The sequence below is a fragment of the Eschrichtius robustus genome, chromosome 4 (assembly GCF_028021215.1).
Source record: "Eschrichtius robustus isolate mEscRob2 chromosome 4, mEscRob2.pri, whole genome shotgun sequence".
In the NCBI taxonomy this organism is placed as follows: Eukaryota; Metazoa; Chordata; class Mammalia; order Artiodactyla; family Eschrichtiidae; genus Eschrichtius; species Eschrichtius robustus.
Genome location: NC_090827.1, coordinates 54078536 through 54105119, shown reverse-complemented (window position 1 = coordinate 54105119; position 26584 = coordinate 54078536). Strand labels below are relative to the sequence as shown.

The window sequence follows — 26584 nt, the reverse complement described above, 5'->3', positions numbered from 1 at the left end:
CGGACGTCTCCTGGGGGTCTACGAGGCGCCAGGCCCTGTGCTCAGGGCGTCCGGGTTTCTCTGATGCATAAGTGTTACTGTTCCTATTTAGTGGATGAGGACACTGAGATTCAGAGAAGCGCAGTGGGTTAGCAAATGGCGCTTCCATGTGGGTCAGCCTGAAAACACAGCAAGTTAGACCAAGAGTTAGAATTCAAAACTGCCATTTGTGACAACACAAATGGACCTTAAGGGCATTATGCTAAGTGAAATATGTCAGACAGAGAAAGACAATTACTGTATGATCTCATTTATACGTATAATAGAATCTAAAAAAAAAAAAAAAAAAAAAAAAAACCCTCCAGGCTCATAGATAAAGAGAACAGATTGGTGAGGGGTGTGGTGGAAATGGGTGAAGGTGGTCAAAAGGTATAAACTTCCGGTTATAAGCTAAATAAGTCCTGGAGATGTAATGCACAGCATGGTGACTAGAGTTAATAACACTGTATTGTATATTTGAAAGTGCGTAAGAGGGTAGATCTTAAAAGATCTCATCACAAGAAAAAAAATTTGTAACTGTAAATGTGTGGTGATGGGTGTTAACTAGACTTATTGTGGTGATCATTCTGTAGTATATACAAATACCAAATCACAAAGTTCTACACCTGAAACTAATACATTGTTATATGTCAAGTTCATCTCAGTTGGAAAAAAAAGAGAATTCTAACTCAGGTCTCTGAGTACAGTGCTATTTCTACTACTCCACTAAGCTGGAGTACTTTCTTTCATTAAGTTATTTTTCATGGATTATATTTATTTTTATTGCTTCATCATATTTTGGGAATAAATGAGACACATGCACTATTTTTACCGAGAACATATCCTTTTGGCCTCACACAGTGGTCTCCCGCTCAGACTCAATTATTTCCCCTCAATTTTGACCTCCCAGGTCCTAGAAAGGCAGTAACTTGAGAGGTGTTTGAAATCTGAATGCAGGCATATTCCCATCTCTGCCGTTGCCAGTGAATGTTAGGGCTGGGTGGGATCTGAGACAGTCTGGTTTCATCCCTTCTCTTTGCAGGTGAGAAAACTGCACTCTTAGCTGTTGCTGAGACATGCAGGGGATATGAATACGGAAGACTCCAGCGTGCTCTAAACTTCAGCCACTCCATCAACATCATCGCCGTCCTTATCTCATTCATGGGTACTGCTGATAAAGACGTGGCACTCAGGTTCAGAGGAGTGAGGTTCTGGATTTACTTGGATTAGCTGTGGAACAGCCTCCTTTTGTGAGAAGGTTCCAAACAGCTGTTCCAAATGTAACCTTTTCTATTAATGGACAAGCAAATAAGTTTAGTACTTTTAGGGGTCAAATGTTCACAGAAACTTTCCCAGTCAGGGTCATTTTAGTTCAGGCTGACACAAACTCATCTTGGAATATATCTGCACTCTACCAACACTCCATACAAGGGCTTAGCAATATGTAACCGGAATACAAAAGCAGCTGAAAAATGTCTTGTAAGTGTCCTTACAAATGAAGTCCGGTCCGGCACCCACTGATGGCTGGACTCCCGCTCAACTGCAGACAGGCTAAGACGTCTGTAGCTGATGACAGGGGCACAGCTGCTTTGGGACAAAAGATGGGCAAAGAGTGAGGCAGCACAGGGAGGGGCAAAGCTGAGAGAGGCAGGGTTGGAGTGAAAGTTGAGTCCATCACCCCCACCTCTGGTCACTGCTGGGGGTCCTGGCAGGGCTCTGGGGAGGAAAGTATTCTTCATGCTCTTTTGGGTGACATGTAGGTGTTGGGTTCCCATTTGTCAGCTGGAAGCAGTACAAGCGACAGTGTTAGTGAGTGAGAAATGATACCACTGGGGGTTCTGCATTCCACATAAAACTTGCTGACTTTCCTTCTGGTTAAGCTGATGGGATAGGAAAGGTCTGGTCTTAGGGGCTGCTGTTAGCCCAGAGCCCAACTCAAACGTGAAGTATGTGATCATCATAAAGCATCAGGCACCCTTGAGGGACATTCCAACAAGATATAAGTATCTGGTCGGGGACTCCCCTGACAGTCCAGTGGTTAAGACTTCACACTTCCACTGCAGGGGGCGTGGGTTTCATCCCTGGTAGGGGAACTAAGATCCTACATGCCGCGCGGCACGGCCGAATTAAAAAAAAAAAAAAAAAAGAAGATTTAAGTATCTGGTCAAGAACACCAATGAATTCATAATCATTTATTGTAAATCACTCATAGTTTACACATTATAAATGGCAAAAATAACACTGCTAAACACCTGCTGGATGAAGTACTTTATTATGACAATTTCTTATTGGCATCACTTCTTTTTCAAAAATTTAAAATTTAAATTTAAACCCTACATCTTCCCTATCTTTGAAGCACTATGTTTGAAGTGCTCTGATGCCAACACTATAAGGCTTTCCTTTGCTCTAACATCTAACACAAAGCGGAACGCTGTCCCATTAATTTGGCGTGCTCTTTACAAAGCAACTTAACACACAAATTTTTCTTAAATCCAGAAGCTACATAATGGTCACTTTATGTCTTGCTGCAAGTTCAGTGAAGGCTGCATGCAGGTGAAACATTTGTAGACACTGAGTTCTAGATAACTATTGGTTATTAAGATCTGATTGCCTGGTGTGGAAAATTAATATGCTTATTTAGCAGAAGTAGGTAAAGTACATGCATCAGTGGCTGGGATCAATTAGAATATAAATTAGGTGTCTAAACATTTAAATGAGAGTTTCATTTGAGCTTAATTTGATGTCTGGCACTTCTGAGTTATACACCTTAAAATGACAATAGCAAAGAGAACAAAATCAAGCACTTAAAACAGGCACTGACTTATAGGGTCAGCTGGGTGTACAGCTCGGGACACAAAACTAGCTGAGCAGTGAACAGATCTCTTGAAGCAAAGGCAGTGGAACGTTGACAAGCTGGAAACAGGGCAAAAAAATAAGAGAGCCATATCCTGTGCTCTCATTTTTTTACGTTTTCAATTCTCTTCCTTAAAAATAACAACACACAAACACACAGTAATTACAAAACACAAACATCCTTTACTATTTAGACCCTCTCTTTTGTCTTCTACCCTGCCTCTCTGCTCCTTCAGATAGTCTGTTTAAAAATAATGTTGGGTTAACCGGTAGAAAAAGAAAACAAGGCTCTCCTGAATCGCACTGAAAGAATATTAAATTCCTTCCTCCTGTCAGGGTTAACATCTCGTTTAATGCACATGATGATGTATGTTTGACATATTGTAGCTACAGCGATTAAATCACGTCTACGTTCTAGTGGTAAATCATAGTTACATTGACTTTTAAAAAATTCTTTTCATTGAGAGTTGTATCTTGACATTATTTTGAGACAAACAAACAATTCCCAAACCGCGTAGACTCCGTTCCCTCCCCACCCTGTACCCCCTCCCACGATCCAATGAACGAGAGAAGTGTAGTAACAAAAAGACCATGAACCGAGGCGTTGACAGCGGACGTGGATAGCGGTTCCAGGGTCAGGCGCTGCCCTCTCCAGTTCTGGCTTTCCGGGCTTCGATCATTGGCTTGGTTGCCCGTTTGCGGTCAGTGGCCAGCCCCAGCCAACACATGAAGTCAATGAACCAGGTGGTTGGGTTGAAATTTAAGCCAAATTCACTCGCAGAGTAGTCAAAGGGAAAGGTGTGATGGTAGTTATGGAAGCCTTCACCTGCAAGACAAAGTGGGCTTGAAATAACCCAATCAGCATCTCTCTGTAGAGCTTTCTAAAAATCACTCATTTATTGCAAGACACTGTGTCAGGCTCCAGTGGGGAGCAGAAGACTTATTTGCTGTCTGCCCTTAGGAAGCGTTCACTCAATTGGCTAGACAAACTCAATAGGAACAGAAAAATAACAGTAATCAGCACAAAGTCTCAAGAGTAATTTTCCCTGTGGATTGGTGGCATGCTCCCACGACTTCAGAGCTGTACTTCTTAAGCTAAATGCCAAATGGCTGATAACAGATCATCATTTTGATGTATGTTCATAAAAGGAAAATAGCCTCTGTGGACTGAAGTAATTAAAGGAAGACTTCTTGGAAGAGCTTGGAAGAGATAAATGATAATCATTCTGATAGGTGAGTGAATTAAGGAGTTGGATCTTTAAATATCCAAAATCTGCCTATATATTATTCTACCCTTCACAGTGAATAGCTTTTCCTCCCTTACTTTTTCCCCCCACTAAGCTGTTTTCAGGAAAAGTCTCACGGCTTCTTTCATTTGTTTTTTTTAAAAAAACAGCTTTATTGAGATATAATTTACCATACAATTCACCCATGTAAAGAATACAATTTAATGGCTTTTGGTGTATCCACTGAGCTGTGCATGCATCACCACAATGAATTTTATAGAATTTTCATTACCTAAAAAGACACCCCACTCCCCTTAGCTGTTGGCCCCTAACCATCCCCCCTCCCTCCAGCCCTTCTTTCTTTCTCTGTGTTGGTTAATTTTACATGTTAACTTGACTGGCCAAGGAGTGCCCAGATTAAACTTTATTTCTGGGTGTGTCTGTGAGGGCGTTTCTGGATGAGATTAGCATTTGAAGCAGTGGACTCAGTAATGTAGATGGTCCTCCTCAATGTGAGTGGGCATCAGCCAATCCCTTAAGGGCCTGAATAGAACCAGTGGTGGAGCAAGGAGGAATTTGCTCCCATTTTCCTGACTCACTGATTGAACGTCTATCTCATCTTCTCCTGCCCTCTGACTGGCATTTGCATCATCAGCTCCCCTGGTTCTCAGGCCTTCAGACTCAGACTTAATTATATCACTGGCTTTCCTGGGCTTGCAGACGGCAGATGGTGGGACTTAGCCTCCATAATTGCATGAGCCAATTCCTCAAAATAAATCCCTCTCTCTCTCTCTCTCTCTCTCTCTCTCTCTCTCTCTCGTTCTCGCTCTCTGCCCCTCCCCCACCATACACACACACACACACACACACACACACACACACTCACACAAACAGAATACATCTACATTTATATAGATACAGATATCCTACTGTTTCTGTATATATGTATACATAGAGAGAGATTATGAGCAATATTATATATATATTTATTTGCATATATGTATACATATACTGTTTCTGTTTCTCACTTTCACTAATACAATCTCTATAGATTGGCTTATTCTGAATATTTCATATAAATGAAATCATACAATATGTAATCCTTTGTGACTGGCTTCTTTCACTTAGCATAATGTTTTCAAGGTTGTAGCAGATATCAGTACTTCATTTCTTTTTATTGCTGAAGAGTACTCCACTGTATGGATATACCACATTGTATTTATCCATTCATCAGTTGAGGGACACATTTTAGCTGTTATAAATAAATAATGTTGCTATGAACACTCATAAACAAGTTTTTATGTGGACATACATTTTCATTTCTCTTGGGTATAAATCTAGGAGTGGAGTTGCTGGATCATATAGTAACTATTTTTAACCATTCAAGGAACTGCCAGATTCCTCCTTTACTTCTTAAGTGGCTACTGGTCATCATACAGTTCTTCTATTGACCACATTTGAAAGATTCTGCTCTACAATGAGTACATCAGATGGATCGGTCTGTTTTCTGCAATTTTCTGTTTAATTTAGGTCCTTTCTACCCTGCCCCTCCACCCTCATCATTCCTAGACTAGAGTACTAGAGTTTCCCCCTATTTTCAGAAACAGGCACTGTTCTAAGAACTCTGGATGTATTCCCCCATCTATCATACAGTGGGTGTAATAAGAGTCTTCCAAGGACCTTTATCAAGAAAGCTGATTTGAGAGTCCAGTGTTGACCTGGACAAGCTTCAAACCAACACCCAGCTCTTCAGGGCCTGTGTCATGGCCTCATTCTTTGGGTTCCCTGGCCCACCATCCCCTATGTAAGATGGTAACTGTCCCAGAGTGCCCACTCTCGTCTGCTCTCAGAGTTACCACTGGATGTGACTCCCCTCATTACAATTCTTACAGAAGATGAAGAGTGAGAGGAGGAGAAAACAATAGGAAGGATCAGGAAACTCACACTTTTCTCTCTGCTTATCCAGTTATTCCCATACCTAAATTTGGTGTTTATTCCACCTTATATTGCTCTTGTCAACACAAGATCCCTGGGGTCTTAATAAATGGGTGACCCTAACACCGTGATGGCAGAAACCCATGGCAGAGGGATGCAGAGACTGTTTCAACTTAACAGCAGGAACCTCCTTTCCTGGGTTTGATCTCTGTGCTCAAGGCTCAGGTTACCCAGGAGACTGAGTTGCTTCTATCAAGATACAGCTATCATTTATTAATCACTTACTGTGTGCCACCATGCTAAACTCTTCAAAGGGTATTAATGCCTATAATCCTCACATAGCTAAGCTAGCTGCTATGATTATCCCCAGTTTATAAATTTATTATTTATTTATTTATGGCTGTGTTGGGTCTTCGTTTCTGTGCGAGGGCTTTCTCTAGTTGCGGCAAGCGGGGGCCACTCTTCATCGCGGGGTGCGGGCCTCTCACTGTCGCGGCCTCTCTTGTTGCGGAGCACAGGCTCCAGACGTGCAGGTTCAGTAGTTGTGGCTCACGGGCCTAGTCGCTCCGCGGCATGTGGGATCCTCCCGGACCAGGGCTCGAACCCGTGTCCCCTGCATTGGCAGGCAGATTCTCAACCACTGCGCCACCAGGGAAGCCCTATCCCCATTTTAAAATGAGGATGGAAAGGCACAGAAGGGACAAGTAACTTGCCTAAGACCATACGGCTAGTAAGAAAAACAACACCCCCGAAGGCTTGTTTCCTGCTAAGCACTGCTGCAAACAGTATGTATTACCTCATCTAACCCTCCGGCGACCCCAGGCAGAGGTCAGTGCTACTATATATTATCCCTACTTTACAGATGAGAACACACGGTATGGAGGAGCTAGATAACTTGCCCAGAGAGTAGGTGGAGGAACCAAGACTCAACCAAACCTGTCGGACTCCAGAAGCCTGGCTCTTAATCATTCTGTGGGACCACAAGACGCCAAGGTCCCATTTCTCCCCATCCCTCTGTTTGCAGGCCTTTTAATTAATTTATTTATTTTTAAGGTCAGCCAAATGATGGACAGCTGAGGCTAGAGCGGTCAGGGCAGTTTGAGACAGACATCAACAGCTGCTCCTCCTTAGGGAAATTTCCATGGTAAAAATAAATAGCTACTAATGATTGATCACCTACTATGTACCAGGCACTGTACTAAGCAGTTTATGTATAGTATCTTAGTTACTTCTCATAACACCCTTATGAAGCAGGCATTCCTGTTCCCATTTCACAGGTAAGAAAACTGTAAATCAGAGAGAGTAAGTGGCTTGGATTCTAACGCCAAAGCCCGAGTTCATTCCAGTTTACTCCACTCCATTGCCTCTCTTTACAGATTCCACAAAACCACTGAGAAGCCAAGAAGATCTGAGCTGCCACTCCCCCCACTGGCTCCCACCCCACACTCACCGATGGCACCCAGGGTGACAAGCGGGTTCTGCCGAGGGCTGATGTTCTTGTCATAGGGCCGGTTTCCGTACATGTGGGCGACACTGTTGACCAGCCAGGTGACATTGAGTGAGATGGTGTAGCGGAGGATGGAGGCCAGGAAGTAGGAATTCCACAGACTCTCTCCCCAGATGCACCAGGGCACCAGCGTGGGGACCATGAAGCACATGAGCACCACGGTGATCTTGTAGTACCTGGAAGGCAGGATGTCGTGCTATCATCGGGCACCTGTTGATGGTGGTGGGGATAGGTGAGCAAGCTACAGGGAAAGTCAGCAAGGGTGCTGCTCAACTCCTTCAGCTCTTGTACCCTGTTGTGTGTCTCTCTGTATGGGGGTCACAAACCCATATACCTACAAGGGCTAGGCAGGTAACACAAATTTGAGAATTAGGGCAGGCAGAAGCTATAGGAAGTGGAAGGACCCGCAGCATACTTCAGAATTTCAATATAAAATCATGAAACCCACGCATCTTAAAGCTGCATTTGTCCTCCAAGCCGCAGTTTGACAGCTTTTGTTTCTTTCATCAGTCAGTCAACCTGACAATCAGGTTTTTTTCAATAATTTCAAGAAATACCCTGTACTCCTTGAATAATTTTCAGGCACGTGATTCTGTACTAACTTAGCTTGGTAAAAGGTGAACAACCCCTTCCCTAAAACGTTCTCTGTCCCTCTGAGATTACATTCCAAACCGGCTAAAAATAAACTAAGTACAGGAACAGGCACAGGCACATAAAAAGTAAAAATTAAAAAGAAACCATCAATAGTTGGATTGCTGGGTCTGTTCATCCAGCAAACGTTCCCTGAGCACCTCCTGTAGGCCAGGCCCTGAGTACTAGTGGTACAAAGACAAATTTGACACAGTCTCTGCCCCAGGCCCCAGTCAGGTGAAACCCCCAGCTGTGTAGGACCAGCTCTAAGTAGGGACAGGAAAGGGGCTCTGAAATGAAAATGTCCAAAGCTGCCCGTTCATAGCTGATTCCTCCCTGACCTGCCTTCAACTGACCAAGCTTCTGGAAGGCGTCTGTTAAGATGCACATGTATGAACGGGGAGGGGGCACAGCATGAGGAAATGAGACTAGGGAGGTGGAAGGCTTTGGCCTTGAGTCCAGATCTGATTCTGGATGCAAAACAAGCCTCTTTTTATTCTTTCACTCTCCTCTTGTTCACAGCTAGATGGTTCCCCAAAGAAGAGCGTGAGGCAAGGGCTTGTACGTGGGTAGTTTATTTGGGAAAGTGAGCTCAAGTAAGAGGAATAGGCAGCTGGGAAGTGGGAAACGAAAGGAGGGAAAGTCAAGAAGGGGGTGCCCACTGCTACAGGCAGCTGAACTTGGACCTTGATGGGACGCATTCTACCTCAGAATTGTTCTCTCAAGGAATGAAAGAAGGCACTGTTTTCCCATTGGCTCCAACTCTTCCTTGGTCAAAGGGTCCCCATGGGATGTCAGCTCTCTCACACTTCCAAGTTGGCTTGGGTCAGAATGGCTGAGTGTGGTCCACGGGCATCTCAGGTGATGGTGGCGGAGAAGCCAGGGCAGGAAGTAAGAAGTAAGCAGTAGAGCCGAGCAAGGTGCCGTTGGGTTACACCTGTGCCACCAGGTGGCTGCAGGAACAGCTGGAGTGAAAAGGTGGGCTGGGAGTACGAGGTGGGCACGAGAGGTGTCCAACACAGGCAGTAATTATAATACCTCCTGGGGTTCTTGCGAGGATCAAATACTAATAACTAATGCATACTATGTGCTTACTATGTGTCATGGCTATTCCGAAACCTGTCCATGTACTGGCTCATTTAATCCTAACAAAAACTTTAGGAGGAGGGGCCATTAATATCCTCATTTTACAGATGGGGGAATTGAGCACTGGAAAGGTTATGTAGATGGGCCAAGGTCGCAAGACTAATAAGTAGTAGGACCAAGATTCAAATCCAGGCAGAAGCACTTCGGAGACTATCATGCTATTCTGCTTTGCAAGTAAAATCATGTATGTAAGTGTGTTTTGCAGATTGCTAGCTGCAATGTGAAGGTTGGTTCCCATATAATTATCACTGTTTTTACTGGGCAACATATTAACCCCTCAGCACCCATTTTCCAGTCGTCGGCATACAATATGACTGCATTTTAGTGGAAGGAGGGTGCCCGGGAGGTCAGATGAGAGGGTGTGGTTGGAGGGGCAAAGACAACAGACAGTGGAGGCACTGGTGGTCTGAGGTTGGGCTCCCCGGAGTGCCGTGCAGAAGGCTTTCGGAGCGTGCTTTTGGGAGATGCTTATAAGGAAGGGAGGAAGGCAGGATGGGCCCAGGCAGAAGCTCACCCACAGTGAGCTTCAGCAGATCCGGTGGAGCTGGATGGCTCTCTTAGAGCTGTCCCACATTGTAAGGTATCACCTCATCATCCGCCACCGGCCTCAGGGTGCCTCCTGGGCTGGGTGAACATGTGCGCAAGGGCAAACCCTAGAAAGGACAGCAGCCAGGGGTGGGGGCATCAGCTGAAGAGGGGATCTGGGTGAAGCACACGGGCCCTGACCAAGGGCCCTGGGGACTGGTGTGAGTGCCTGTGAAGAGGCAGAGGCTCTGAAGGGACGCCCAGAGGCGACGGCCTGCCAAGGCTGCTCCTCGAGGGCACCTCTACAGAGCACAGGAGGCAGCTGAACGCTGCCCACAGAGGCATTCTGCAACTTAAGTGGTTCCTCCTCTTCCTCCACTCTCTGGGTTGCAACCCAGTACCTTTGCAAAGAGCCTCTCCTAGTCCTGCTCGGAGCTCCTAGTCCTCATTTTGCCCCTGGAAAGGAGACAGAAATCACGTACTGACAGCTAGCTCGGTGCTGGATGCCGGGCTAAGCATGCCACAGGCTGTCTCTCACTTACTCTTCACCGCAGACTCAGGATGGACACACTCTGGCAATGAGGATGCTGTGGCCCAGAGGGGGGTTCCCCCGGGCCTTTGCTCTGACTCTGCTCTGCCCCGACCCTACGGAATCCGCCGTCTCTGGTTTGACTGCAGTCTGCAGGCTTCGGCTTCCACCCATGCCCTGCTGCTGCTTCCTCCTTCTGAGCTGTTAGGGAAGCCTTCTGCCTGCCTGGGCTCTGGTTCTAGAAGCTCCACTTCCCAGAGGGGGCTGGGTCCCCGTGGAGGGAGAGGGCCAGCAATGGGGCTTCCCAAGTGGGAGGAGAAAAAGGCCTTGCCTGCTAACACAACCACTGTCCCACCAAATTCTCTCTTCCTCAAAACAAGATGCTCTTTAAAAATCACTGCCCTCATTCCAACACAGCTTTAGCACATTTAACTATAGAGTTGCTCTCTGGCTGCTCGGCCTGTATTCTGCTAGGGTTTCTCTTTGTGTGTTCAATGCAATGGATGCAAGAGGAGGGAATTTTTAGGGGGCACGGTGAGTCTGGGTGGGATTGCCAGTGAGACAGGGCTTGATGCTGATAACCGTGTAAAAAAAATCTCCCCAACCATTTCAAATGGACTCAGCGTATCTTCCTGTGCAGCCGAGTACCCCTTCCCCCTGGCCTTCATTTAATTACAGTCACTGGCCTTCTTGCCTCAGAACAAGGGCTGAGATGGCTCCCCTGCTTCCTTGCTTAAGAACACTCAAATCTGGGCACCCTAGCCAAGGGGCCACAGGGCAACACCACAAAGTCTCCACCCCTAATCCTTCCTCATTGAAATATTTTCTTTCTTTAGCTGGTGGTAGGGAGGAAGACTGGAGAGGGGCCACTGATATTGCTTTTTTTGCTAAATGGGCTTCTTATGTTGTAAAGCATCATAGGACAGTTAACTACCCAACTCTGCCACTGTCTTTCTGTGTGATCTTGAGTAAATTATTTAATCACAGTGAACCTCAGGTTTCTCTTTTGTAAAATGCGGTACTGACAAATTTATTGAGTGCCTACTATGTGCCAGGTACTGTCCTAGCATTGGAGATATAAAGTGTAAAAAACAAACAAAAATCCCTGCCCTTGGGGAGCAGGGGTATTTTGGTAGGGAGATTTTATATATATATATCCTCATATGCATATATATATTCTGGTAGGAAAGAAAGCTAATAAACAATATAAATAAATAAAATATAGAGCATGCTAGTGGTAAATACTAAAGAAAAAAATAAAGCAAAGAAGAAGAATATGACATCAAGGGCAGGTGTTGACATTTTAAATAGGGTGTCTAGGGAAGGACTTCCTGACACTGTAGCTTTTAAGTAAAGACTTGATGGAAGTGAGAAGTTAGACATGTGGCTAAATAGGACAGAGGATTCCAGGCAGAGGAAACCACAAGTGCAAAGGCCCTGAGGCAGGAATGTTCCTGGCACATTCTGGGAAGAGCAGGAACATTGGGGCTGGAGCAGATGAACAAAGGGAAGAACTGTAGGAGACAAGAGAATAATGGTGGACCACATCATGGAAGGGCTTGTAGGTCATCATAAGGGTTTCACCCTTTACTTTGAGATGGAGCCCTGGTCAGGCTTTGATTAAAGGAGTGGTGTGATTGGACTTATCATTCTGAGTGTTGTGTTGAGAAGGGACTGCAGGGGAGGGCAGAAGCCAGGAGGCAATTAGGAGGCTGCTACAAAGCCTAGGCAAGAGAGGGCGTTGGCTTGAACCAGGATAGTGGTGGCAGGTGTGAGAAACAGTCAAATTCTGGATATATTTTGAAAGTAGAGTGACAGGACTTGTTAACAGACTGGATGTTGGAGAGAAAGGAGTCAAGGGTGACACCAAGGATGGAGATGCCATTAGCTGATATGGGGAAGGATGGAGGAGTTCAGTCTTAGACATGTCAAGTGGCAGATGCCCATTAGACATTCAAGGGGCAATGTCAAATGGGCAGCTCGACAGACAGGTCTGGAGTTCAGAAGTTATCTAGAGATAGGTTTTGATGGGAAGAGATATTTGGAATGCATCAGTATATGAATGCATGCCACTCACATATATATTTTTTCTCGTTTGAATTCCACAACAGTCCTATGAGATACTTTTTATAACCTCACCTTTGTAGGACATTTACGGAGATCCAAAGAGGTCATGAGACTTCTCCAAGGCCACACTGGTTGTGCAGAACATAGGCAGGCTTCAAATTCAGTTCTTAAGCCTAATTGTCTGCTCCCTCTAAGTATAACCTGCTACTTACTCAGCTTACCAGGAGAAGGTCATAGGGGAGAGGTAAACTGGGTCGGAGTGTGTAATCTAGCTGTTGCCTCATGAATTGCACATCTTTAAGTAAAAATACTGTCTCCTCAAGGTCAGAAATAGACAGGTTGTCCACTCCAGCTAGACTGAGCTTCTTCCCATTCCTTGGGAACCACCTTCTTTCTGTCCCTGTACCTATGACACTCTTCCCCCAGCCTGGCTGACTTGACTTTTTCAGTTATCAGTCTAAACGTTCTTCCCTCTTGGGGAATTTCCATGGTCCCCTTGGACCAGGCAAGGTGCCTCAGCATGTTGTACTTCTCAACTCTCAGTATTCATAAATACTTGCTGGCTTAGCGGGCAGTCTCACCTGCTAGATCAGTGGCCTCAACCCTAACTGCACGTTAGAATCAACTGGGTGAACATTTAAAAATGACTGATGTTGGGAACCCACTGTAGACCAACAGAATCCAACTGAATCCGAATTTGTGGCCTGGGCACTGATATTTTTAAAGCCTCTCTATTACAAACATTGATCATGGCCTCCCTGTAATCCACCCCACCCTTTCTCTCTTGCTGAAATGCCCTGATATTGTTCAGATACCCAACTGTCCTCCCTGCGGCCATGTCCTTTGGGGACATGGGTCCTGATGGTTTCAGGCAGTCAATGTTGATCTCATTCACTTTGCCAATACTACATTTGGGAATTGGGCAGTAGTGGCCAATAAGATATGAGGGAAAGGATGGCTACAATTTTTTGAAAGGGAGATAACAAGTGTTAGTGAAGATGTAGGGAAATCGGAAGCCTTAGCATCATTGGTGGGAATGTAAAGTGGCGCAGCTGCTGCATAAAGCAGTTTCTCAGAAGGTGAAACATCCAGCAATTCCACTCCTATGTATCTATTCAGACGGTTGGAAGGCAGGGACTTGAGCAGGTATTAGCACACCAATGTTCACAGAAACATTATTCACAATAGCCGAAATGTGGAAACAACCCAAGGGTCCATTAATAGATGAATGGATAAACAAAATGCTGTCTATCCTTACTATGGAACATTATTCAGCCATAAAAAGGAACACACATTTTTGATATATGTTACAACATGGATGAAACTTGAAAACATGCTTAATGAAATAAACCAGGCACAGAAGGACAAATACTGTTATGATTCCACTCATACGAGGAACCTAGAATAGGCAAATTCATAGAAAGAGAAAGTAGACTAGAAGTCCCAGGAACTGGAGGGAAGGGGAAAGGAAGAGGGACGTTATTGCTTAATGGGTATAGAGTTCTTTGGGGAATGATGAAAAAGTTTTGGGTATAGATAGTGGTGATAGTTATACAACACTGTGAATGTACTTAATGCCACAGAAATGTACACTTGTGAGTGGTTAAAATGATAAATACTATGTTGTGTATATTTTACGGCAATAAAAAAAGAGAGAGAGAGATGAAGGAATATTTTCCTTGATAACAGAAAGAGCTCAGAGGCAAAGACAGCATCTCTTTTTTTCACAGTGACTCCTGGCCCTGCTCCAGCCATGCGTGACTGTGACAGGAAGAAGACTCAGAAAAAAGTAGACCCCTTAGGTTGACAGAGCAGAGAGATGGAAAGGCTCTTGAATATGCTGTGGAGCCACAAAACTAAGCAACCCTAGAGTGGCTTTATCCCTGAGGTCTTAGTCTGAGACAAGCCAGGTGGGTCAAGATCTCCTGTGGGGTAGCTGAAAGCCTTCTAGTATAACGTAGTAGACACTGTGATGTGCCATCCAGATCTCCTCTCAGGATCAGAGGGCTTCATCTCCCAGTGGATGGTAGTGCTGCCTCTGCCTTGCCCTAGGTCACGTCCTCTCCCAACAACCCCATCCAGTGACCGACCTATAAGGGCAGTAGTCCATTACCCAGGCCGGGTCGCATTGCCCCAACTCACCATGACTCTGAAGAGCCATCTCCACTTCAGAGCCCCTACAGGGTTGGCTGAAGCCCCCACTGAGATCAGTCAAGGCTCAGCTTCTTCCCTTGCTCAATCCTGTTTCGGTCCCTTCTTCCACAGGTGTTGACCCCAGTGACCCTTCCAGTACTCTCCAGGAAACTTTCTACAACGTAACATCCATCTCGGAGGCAGCTTCTGGGTAACCTGTCTTGCCACATGGATCTACTGCTGGGCCTGCAGAGCCCAGCAGAAAGCCAGACTCTTCAGAGTCTAGCGCAGAGACTCGCACATAGCAGGCACTCCTAAATATTTGTGGAATGATTACATGAATGATCCTCTTGTTAGTTAATGATGAGTTCTCAGCTTCTCAGGAAAATAAAAACACTACAGTGACTTCAGTAGGGCTCAGAGTATGAGAGATAAGATGCCAAGGTTTCCCAAAACAAACAAACAAACAAACAAACAAAAAAACCCCCACAAACTGCACAATAAACGTTCCACCTGCTTTTAATTGTGTATATAAAAGTCAACACCTCGAAGAAAGACATTCGTGCTCATTGGGACCCAAACCCCAGCTTCCAACAGGTTTCACTGTGAGGCTACCTACATCTGGTTTAAATGAATGATTTCTGAGCATGAGCTGTTAGGTTATTCTCTGAGCTGCCAAATATGGTAAATTTTTGGCAGTATTTAAGGTGAACAGCCAGTCTAACAGGTTTGGTCCTGGTTTGGAATGTGAGTGGCTTCTTCCTTTCTGTGAACACTCAGATGGGAGTTATCTGATAGGAAAGATAGGAGATAGAAGAAGCCTCCTAAACTCATCAAGGGAGAAAGAAAAAGAAAGGGGTAAAGAAAGAGAGAAGGGGTGGTATGAACCTGAGAACGACCCAAGGAAGAGTAGCTCTCCTTTACAGATTTGAAACCAGAGATCCACATGTTTAAGCCAAAATCACAAAAGCCAAGGCACTCAAGCTCACCTTACAGGTAACTCTGGAGCAATTTCCTAGAGCTTTAAGGTGACAGCTTATAAGAATAGGGTGTTGGAAACCTTTCAATTCCCACCTCACAGTTCCTCATGATACCAACACCACAGTGGGAAGATGGTTTTCAGCATTTAGCTGAAGATAAGAAGTCCATTTTCACACCATCAAATGCCATCACGCCACGGCCCCCATCCAAGTAAGCTTTGATTAGAGGACACAGATAGTGACATGGGCCCTAACCTTTCAATGCTTTGAAGAATACGCTTATTCCAATAAACTGGATCACATGAAACATTAAAGACAGGCTTGAGACCAAAAGTTTGTTCTATGGAGAAGAAAGAATTTGCGATTTCATACATATATATATTTCAAATCTGGGTGTGATAAGCATATTAAAACTCTCATTTTTCTTTAGATGAAAACGAAATTGCTGTTCTCTGTCTGCAAGCATTTCCTGTTGCTTGACTAACCCTAAGCACAGCAGTCCGGAGCTGCTGGTGTGTGAGATCTTGAGGGTGAAATCTATTAGAGCATGAAGGAAGGGGAAATGACCTGCCGACTTCCAAGCAGGGCCAGCCTCAGGAAGTGTGAAAAGAAGCAAACACAATGGGTGAGAGGGAAATTATAGTCCACAAATGTATCGTAATTATGAGCAATGAGCTGTCACTAGCATCTTGATTAAATATGTTTGGTTTTGTGATTTCACTTACAGTCGAGCCAGAAATTCATCTTCCCTACAGTTTTTGCATCTTGTAGGGGACCAGCCAAAATTATCTGGGTGCTTACCATAAACATTATTTTAGAGGACAGATGATCCACCCTGGCAGCTTGTAAATGCATGGACCATTCTCTCCTTCTTTTGTCTCCTCTGTTATCACCCACAAGGAGGTGGAATATGTGATTCATTTGGATGCAGATCTGAAGATGGAAGCCTGCTGATAGGGAAGCTCTTTGGAGTTTTTCAGAAAATCTTCCAGACTCTTTGAATTGTTTAAGTTGAAAATAGGCTTTGCGGCTGTGTCCTTGAGTCTGCCTCTCCGGTGCTTCAGTGTCTTTAAGTGAAAGTGTTCATGATGGCCACATTTGAAGTATTCTCAGAAAATCTTAATCACTCCAGATTTGTCTTTGACCCTCAATTAGTCTTGACATCACTTCCCCTGCGCTACTTCATGATAAGCATTCCTGTAGAAGAAAATCTTTAATTAGACTATCTAGATGCATAATCCTCATCTTCTGGATAATTCCTTCCACGGAGGAACCAGAGATGGCAAACGGCTGCTCCATGAAAACATCTCCTTCGGAAACTTGCCATGCGTGGGAAAAAAAGACATATTTTTATTTTCTCTCCGACTTCAGCTTTATTTGCTTTTGAGGTCTGAATGTGGAGGTTAGCTGCATCCATCTACTTGAATTTAATTTGTCTTTGTACAAACAGCTTGCATGAATTCACTAGGCAGCGGTTCAAAAGATAAACATAATCATTTCAGAATTTTAGCAGAAAAGAGCATTATTCCTACCTCATTAACAATGAAGTGCTTGAAGAAAAATGCCCAGGCATATATTGATTGCTATGACTGTGTGAGGAAGGTTAAAAGGACTTTTCCCATTTCAAAGCTTTGATTCCATCATAATATGCAGAGGACAAGTTCTCTGAGGACAGGATTTGTCTTGATCTAATTCACATCATTCGTAGTTCCTTGAACACAAGATGCTGGTTAACACAGCAGGTGCCCAGTAAGTAGCTGAATTGTTGACTTGCACGATGAGCATCCATCTGTCTTTGGCCGAAGCAATTGCATCAGTTCACCGTTGTAATTGTTTGATATTTAGAGTTTCTCTAGTCCTCTCCAGAAATTTAAGTTGATTTGACTGGATGTCATTCTGGGTCTCTCTTGAGGATTCTTTGTCTGCCCTTCCTCCCTCCCACTCTCCTCCCTCCCTTCCTGATTAGTTATCAATCGTTCTCAGTAAGTTATAGGAACGACAGACTAACTCCTGATGATATGCAGGATAGGATGACTAAAATGAACAACTACAATCATTTACAAAATAATTTTTAAACAAAGTCACTGCATGTCCACTTTCTCTCTTAAAACTTCACACTTAAAACTGTATTCCACTTTGACTCTATCTGAGATAAACTGAGCATCACAGGAGAAAACATAACCATTTCCCCTAATCTGGGATCCATGAAGTTGTATGCAAACTCTTTTGTGTATTCCCATTTTTCTGGGGTTCAAAGTCCATAGCTTTTATCAAATTCTCAAAGAGATTGTCAATTCCCAAAGGAATGAAAGCCCAATATATTAGTAAGGTAACTACTTTTTTCTTTGATGATACTGTTGTTTAACTTTGATTTTCTCTGTTTCCTTTAGGATCTGGCCTAAGATTTAAGTAAGAAAAATTTAATTCAGTTTAAAGGGTGGTCCTTTTATTTTTTTTAAAGAGTGGCCCTTTTTATTTTTATTTTTTTAAATAAATTTATTTATTTATTTATTTTTGTCTGCATTGGGTCTTTGTTGCTGCACGTGGGCTTTCTCTGGTTGTGGCGAGCGGGGGCTACCCTTTGTTACGGTGCGTGGGTTTCTCATTGCAGTGGCTTCTCTTGTTGCAGAGCATGGGCTCTAGGCGCACAGGCTTCAGTAGTTGCAGCATGTGGGCTCAGTAGTTGTGGCTTGCGAGCTCTAGAGCTCAGGTTCAGTAGTTGTGCCTCACGGGCTTAGTTGCTTCACGGCATGTGGGATCTTCCCGAACAAGGGCTCAAACCTGTGTCTCCTGCATTGGCAGGCGGATTCTTAACCACTCTGCCACCAGGGAAGTCCCTGGAGTGGTCCTTTTTAAAATGAGATTGTCCTCCCTTTTTTTAGCGGTAAAAATTTTAAAAGAATTAGTGACAGTAGATAGCAGTGTGTGCATGTGTAGATAGCAGTGTGTGTGTGTGCTCACATGTGGATCCTGTGCTGAAAGGACAATCACCAAGTGACAGACTACAACCCTCCTCCCCTACCCAAGGGAGCAAGTTTAATTCCAAAACTCTATCAATGATAAGCTACTCACCAGCAGCCAGTCTCTGTGCAGGAAAGGAGCCAGTGGAGTCATTTGGGTGACTTTCATAATCAATATGAACTGCTGCAGCTGAATTGATCGGGTAAGCTGACCATTTTCTTTGTTGAGGGCAAAAATGAACAGGCTGACCTAACACGGTTTCTTCATTTCGCATGTAAGAGGAATGGCCCTTGTGCACAATGCATGCTTTGTAGCCCATGGGTTCCATTCTTAAATTCAAGCTGCACTGTCTTTCCAAAGCTCCCCAGGCCTTCAAACCTCAGCTCAAGACTGATTTCCTTCAGAAAGCCTGCCCTGATAAATCTCCTCTCACCTGTGCTTATTGCATTATTCAACATCCCTTCAGTACAACTGTGCTGTCAAGACTCAAGAAGACAACCATTTTAGACAGCTGAGTTTTCCTGCAAGCTGAGAGTACAAATGTTCAATTACCCCAACTTTCTTTTAAATTGTATGTGGCAAAGGAAAAGATGGACACATTTCATTGAATCAAAATGGAAATTTCTGCATGAAAGGGGTCAAAAGGTACACATTTCCAGTTACAAAATGAATAAGTCCTGGGGAGGTAATGTACCGAATGGTGACGATAGTTAATAATACTGTGTTGTGTACCTGTGTTGCATACTTGAGAGTACCTAGGAGAATGGATCTTGAAAGTTCTCATCGTGAGAAAAAGATTTGTAACTATGTATGGTGATGCATGTTAACTGGACTTTTTGCAGTGATCATTTTGTAATATTTACAAATATTGAACCATTTTGTTGTACACCTGAAACTAATATAATGTGTCAATTATACCCCATTAAAAACAATGGAAATTTCTGTGTGCCAAATAAATAAATAGTATGTGGAAATCATTACCCATTTTTGGTCCTTCTTAATCAGAGTTTATGGAAATAACTTGACTTTCCATGGTGGTGATGAGGGTCTTAGCCTGGGTTTCTCGAAAGGAAGGCTTAAGGCAGAAGGTTCTACGATATTATTTTATAAAGAGGGCTGAGTCCCCGGGAAACAGAATGTGGAAAGCAGGGAAGGTCGGGGGGCCGATAGGAGAGTGTGTTACTGAGCTGGCCCCGGCTTGATCCCTCACACTGGTGGGGCCATCTTCCAAGAGGCCATTTGGGTGATGGAGCCTCAGAACATTGCCTCTGGGAGGAGGAAGGGAAGAGTGCGTCTACCAGCTCCCCTCTGCATTGCCCGCATCCCCGCCACTACCACACACAAACTTCGGGATTGTGAGCGTGGGTGCGGAGAGGTGCCACAGGCTCCAGCACCAACAGAGACGCCCCAAGGCAGGAGGCACAGGCGTGAGGAGGGCGCTGTCGGGATGAACCTACCTGAAACCAGTTGGAGTGCAGAGAACTGCAGAGAACGAGTGGCCACAGCCCCAGGACAGAGAAGGTCCAGACAGTCTGCAATGTGGCCTAACGGGTGTCTGATACAAATAAGTGTGAGCTTTAGACTCTGTTTGGCCCACAAGGTCTGTTGAGGTATGAAGAGCTCTTGGTCTTGACTAAGTGATTCACTATATGACTCAGTCACTATAAGAACTGACTTCTTATGTTTACGTATTAAATTTTGCTGATTCTACCTTTATTTTCAGATACACTGATAAGCTGCCACCTCTGTTAGTTTTCTCACCTTCAGTGGCTTCTCTGTCTCCTTCTAACTTGTTCCTCATAATCTGCAAAGGGTTTGAAAACCAAAGAGCTGAACTTTTTTTTTCTTTATTTCATAATGATTTTTTTTTAGTGTTTTTATTTTTTTTTATTGGAGTAAAATTGCTTTACAACGTTGTGTTAGTTTCTGCTGTACAATGAAGTGAATCAGCTACATGTATACATATATCCCCATATCCCTTCCCAATTGGACCTCCCTCTCCCACTTTCCCCACCCCCCCCGATCTAGGTCATCACAGAGCACCGAGCTGAGCTCCCTGTGCTATACAGCAGGTTCCCACTAGCTATCTATTTTTACACATGGTAGTGTATTTATGTCAAACTTAATTTCCCAATTCGTCCCACCCTCCCCTTCCCCCGCTGTGTCCACATGTCCATTCTCAATGTCTACATCTCTATTCCTGCCCTACAAATCTGTACCATTTTTCTAGATTCCACATATATGCGTTAATAGGATATTTGTTTTTCTCTTTCTGGCTTACTTCACTCTGTATGACAGACTCTAGGTCCATCCACATCTCTACAAATGATCCAGTTTCATTCCTTTTTATGGCTGAGTAATATTCCATTGTATATGTGTGCCACATCTTCTTTATCCATTCATCTATCGATGGACATTTAGGTTATTTCCATGGCCTGGCTATTGTAAATAGTGCTGCAATGAACATTGGGGTACATGTGTCCTTTTGAATTACGGTTTTCTCAGGGTATATGCCCAGTAGTGGGATTGCTGGGTCATATGGTAGTTCTATTTTTAGTTTTTTAAGGAACCTCCATACTGGCTCCATAGTGGCTGTATCAATGTACGTTCCCACCAACAGTGCAACAGGGTTCCCTTTTCTCCACACCCTCTCCAGCATTTATTGTCTGTAGATTTTTTGGTGATGGCCATTCTGACTGGTGTGAGGTGATACCTCATTGTAGTTTTGATTTGCATTTCTCTAATAATTAGTGATGTTGAACATCTTTTCATGTGCCTCTTGGCCATCTGTATGTCTTCCTTGGTGAAATGTCTATTTAGGTCATCTGCCCATTTTTTAACTGGATTGTTTGTTTTTTTGATATTGAGCTCCATGAGCTGTTTGTACATTTTGGAGATTAATCCTTTGTCTGTTGTTTCATTTGCAAATATTTTCTCCCATTCTGAGGGTTGTCTTTTTGTCTTGTTTATGGTTTCCTTTGTTGTGCAAAAGCTTTTAAGTTTAATTAAGTCCCATTTGTTTATTTTTGTTTTTATTTCTGTTATTATCGGAGGTGGGTCAAAAAAGATCTTGCTGTGGTTTATGTCAAAGAGTGTTCTTCCTATGTTTTCCTCTAAAAGTTTTACAGTGTCAGGTCTTACATTTAAGTCTTTAATCCATTTTGAGTTTATTTTTGTGTATGGCGTTAGGGAGTGTTCTAATTCCCTTCTTTTACATGTACCTGTCCAGTTTTCCCAGCACCACTTATTGAAGAGACTGTCTTTTCTCCATTGTATGTTCTTGCCTCCTTTGTCGTAAATTAGGTGCCCATATGTGCGTGGGTTTATCTCTGGGCATTCTATCCTGTACCATTGATCTATATTTCTGTTTTTGTGCCAGTACCATACTGTCTTGATTACTGTAGCTTTGTGGTATAGTTTGAAGTCAGGGAGCCTGATTTCTCCAACTTCAGTTTTCTTTCTCAAGATTGCTTTGGCTCTTCGGGGTCTTTTGTGTTTCCATACGAATTGTAAGATTTTTTGTTCTAATTCTGTGAAGAATGCCATTGGTAGTTTGATAGGGATTGCATTGAATCTATAATAAAGGCCATATATGACAAACCCACAGCAAATATCATACTCAATGGTGAAAAACTGAAACCATTTCCACTAAGATCAGGAACAAGACAATGTTGCCCACTCTCACTACTCTTATTCAACATAGTTTTGGAAGTCCTAGCCATGGCAATCAGAGAAGAAAAACAAATAAAATGAATACAAATTGGAAGAGAAGAAGTAAAACTGTCACTGTTTTCAGATGACATGATACTATACATAGAATATCCTAAAGATGCCACCAGATAACTACTAGAACTAATCAGTGAATTTGGTAAGGTTGCAGGATACAAAATTAATGCACAGAAATCTCTGGCATTCCTATACACCAACAACGAAAAATCAGAAAGAGAAATTAAGGAAACAATCCCATTTACCATCGCAACAAAAACAATAAAATACCAAGGAATAAACCTACCTAAGAAGGCAAAAGACTTGTACTTAGAAAACTATAAAACACTGATGAAAGAAATCAAAGATGACATGAACAGATGGAGAAATATACCATGTTCTTGGATTGGAAGAATCAATATTGTGAAAATGACTATACTACCTAGAGAGCTGAACTTGAATTTGTGTGCAGATGAAGCACACACAGGCTCTGAATGAAAGCTGAAGGGGGGCCTCTGGGCTGAGACTAAAAATGCAGAATTATTAGGAGAGTGACATTTATTCAAAGATCTCTCTCTATAGAGGTAGAGGGGGGAACATGCACTTTGGAGGTTAGAGGATTCCATGGAATAAGGTGAATCTGGCACTGAGCATCTATCATGATGATTCTCTTTGTTTATTCACAGGTTCTTGACTTTATTCCAGTTATATGAAATGATGGGATCTCTGAGTTTCAGATAAGTGAGACTCTACCATATTTAATTTTCACTACACTATGTGTATTTGAACTTAATGATATTGTTATGCTGCCTGTGATTTACTTGAAGATACTTCAGCATAAACAGTGTGAGATAGGGGTGCATGTGTGTGTGTGTGTGTTTTCTTCTTCACCCAAGGGGTAGCTCATTAACATCTGAAGTACCCTCATCAGGAATCCACTCTTCAGGCATGCTTAGTTAGCGTTTGACAAATTCTAATAGTTCATAAATCAGAGGTCTGTTACAGGCTTCAGTTATTTTTATCTCCAAGCAGCCCTAAAGAGTTTGTAATTAGGATAAGGGAAATAAATTTTCACTGGTAAAATAAGTGGTCGAAATATGTGGATTGGCTAGAAATACTATTCAGGTACCTCCCAGCAGGATAAGTTCTTCCGAGTGGCATCTCCTGAGGCTTTGCTCCATCCTGTGTGCAGCCACTGACAGAATTCTGTTGCTGGATTCTGACAGGAAGGTGATACTACTGCATCATGCCTTCCACGCAAGGGGCTTGTTGGGGTATCCAAAAGGGCAGGAGTTAGGGCTTCATCAAGCTTACAGATGTGGTGCATGGCTATTTTTGTCCCTAACTGTGGTAGAATTTGGTCTGATGTGGGATTCTGTTGTAGGGAAGACCCATCGCTTTCCTCCTCCGCTCACACTGGAGTTGGCCAAAGTCAGTTCCCAGCAGACATGGCCAAATGGGTCTCCTGTTGCACCATCTATGTTTCTGTAGTCCTCTCACTGTACCTTTGAGGGTCAGAGGCACCACGGGCACTGGAGAAGATTACTGCTGGTGTGATGAGGCCGTGCGCAAACGGGCAGTGCTGCTCATGGCACTTCCCTACCTCCCCCTGGGAGGTGGGACTCCAGGCTGCTGAATCATACTTTGAGGGAGTGGAGTGCCACCAGGGCTGGTGGTGGTGTCCATGGATCACTTACTTCAGCAACTGAGCGTTAGAGCATCATACAGAAATCATCACCCCTGAAGCCGGTTCTCAGCTATAGGTTGTTCAGGACTCTCTATAAACCACAGAGCAAACACAATCCTGAGTTCCAAAAGTATTTAGGGAGGATGTTAGATGTTTCTTTAGTCTCAATAAATAGAGGGATGAATAGGACATAGTCACAGTCCTCAAGGAGCTTATGGTCAAATGAGAGAGCTATACAAGTGGGTCATTTTAATATAACATGATAAGCAAAAAAGGGAAATAAACCCATGATTCTAAAGACTTGCTGAGGAGGGGCACTTAGCTCACCCTAGGAGAACACTTTGGCCTCAGGACCCTATTACATTTTAAAAATATTATTGAGAACTCCAAAGAGCTTTTGTTTATGTGGTTTATATCTATTAACATTTACTATAAGGGAAATTAAAACTGAGAAATGTCTTCTTACTTCAGTAAATATTAAAAATATATGTCCATAATATAAAATTACATATAATATAAAATATTACATATAAAATATATAAATGTATTTGTTAATGTCATAAAAATAAATATTCCATTGATCAGTTCATTAAAATAACAATAATAAGCCTATTACATGCTAACATAAATAACATATTTTGATGAAAAATAACTATTTTCCAAAACAGAAAAAACGTTTTGGTGTGAAGAATGTCCTCATTTTGCATAATCGCAAATCTCTTTAATGTCTGGCTTAATAGAGGCAGCTGGATTGACACATCTGCTTCTGCAATCAGTCTGCTGGAATATATTGCTTTGGTTGACATCACTGAAGAAAATCTGCCTCATACCCCTGTGCACTTGGAAAGGGGGGAACCTCATAGACCCCCTAAAAGGTAAGAGCTTAGATGCTACGTATAAAACTTACATTCTTGGGGACCTCCCACCCAGAGGAACCTTGAATTGCTGACCTCAGCTCCCTGGAGGTAAGTTTTGAAGAATGAGTAAGAGTTGTTGAGGTGAAAAACATGACAAGACAAGAACATTCTAGGTCTATGCTTCTCAAACAAACACTGTGCATCCAAATCACTTGGAATCCGGGGATGGGGCATTTCTAATCCTGCATTTCTAACAAGCTCCCAGGAGATATTGATGCTGCTGGTCCCAGAAACCACAGTTTGAGTAGCAAAGATTTAAGCCAGAGAAAAAGCAGGAGCAAAGGCACAGTGTCAAGATTGGTTCAAGATGGCAGAGTAGAAGGACGTGTGCTCACTCCCTCTTGCGAGACCACCGGAATCACAACTCACTGCTGAACAACCATTGACAGGAAGACACTGGAACACACCAAAAAAGATACCCCACATCCAAAGACAAAGGAGAAGCCACAATGAGATGGTAGGAGGGGTGCAATCACAATAAAATCGAATCCCATAACTGCTGGGTGGGTGACTCACAGACTGGAGAACACTTATACTACAGAAGTCCACCCACTGAAGTGAAGGTTCTGAGCCCCACATTAGGCTTCCCAACCTGGGGGTCCAGCAATGGGAGGAGGAATTCCTAGAGAATCAGACTTTGAAGGCTAGCGGGACTTGATTGCAGGACTTTGACAGGACTGGGGGAAACTGAGACTCCATTCTTGGAGGGCACACACAAAGTAGTGTGCACATCGGGACCCAGGGAAAGGAGCAGTGACCCCAAAGGAGACTGAACCAGACCTACCTGCTACTGTTGGAGGGTCTCCTGCAGAGGTTGGAGGTGGATGTGGCTCACCGTGAGAACAAGGACTCTGGCAGCAGAAGCTCTGGGAAGTGCTCCTTGGCGTGAGTCCTCCCAGAGTCCGCCATTAGCCCCACCAAAGAGCCAGGTAGGCTCCAATATTCAGTCGCCTCAGGCCAAACAAGCAACAGGGAGGGAACCCAGCCCCACCCATCAGCAGACAAGAGGATTAAAGTTTTACTGAGATCTGCCCACCAGAGCAACAGCCAGCTCTACCCACCACCAGTCCCTCCCATCAGGAAACTTGCACAAACCTCTTAGATAGCCTCATCTACAGGAGGACAGACAGCAGAAGCAAAAAGAACTACAATCCTGCAGCCTGTGGAACAAAAACCACATTCACAGAAAGATAGACAAGATGAAAAGGCAGAGGGCTATGTACCAGATGAAGGAACAAGATAAAACCCCAGAAAAACAACTAAATGAAGTGGAGATAGGCAACCTTCCAGAAAAAGAATTCAGAATAATGATAGTGAAGATGATCCAGGACCTTGGAAAAAGAATGGAGGCAAAGATCAAGAAGATGAAAGAAATGTTTAACGAAGACCTAGAAGAATTAAACAATAAACACTGAGAAGAATTAAAGAACAAACAAACAGAGATGAACAATACAATAATTGAAATGAAAACTACACCAGAAGGAATCAATAGTAGAATAACTGAGGCAGAAGAACTGATAAGTGACCTGGAAGGTGGAATTCACTGCCATAGAACAGAATAAAGAGAAAAGAATGAAAAGAGTTGAAGACAGCCTAAGAGAGCTCGAGAATATATTTGAAGAAATTATAGTTGAAAACTTCCCTAACATGGGAAAGAAAACAGCCACCCAAGTCCAGGAAGCGCAGAGACTCCCAGGCAGCATAAACCAAAGGAGAAACACACTGAGACACATAGTAATCAAACTGACAAAAATTAAAGACAAAG

At 43.5% G+C, this 26584-nt stretch overlaps 1 protein-coding gene across 1 annotated transcript in view; it reads right to left on the bottom strand.

Moving 5' to 3' along the window:
• Positions 1-3439: 3439 nt before the first annotated feature.
• The window catches only part of SCD5 (stearoyl-CoA desaturase 5), a 159844-nt gene continuing 136699 nt past the window's right edge, over positions 3440-26584 (bottom strand). The window contains exons 4-5 of the mRNA XM_068542766.1: positions 7483-7715; positions 3440-3697 (exon numbers count right to left, since the gene is read on the bottom strand). Of these exons, the coding sequence (XP_068398867.1) occupies positions 3507-3697; positions 7483-7715 (424 nt within the window). The 3' untranslated portion in view covers positions 3440-3506. The remainder of the gene's footprint in view (positions 3698-7482; positions 7716-26584) is intronic.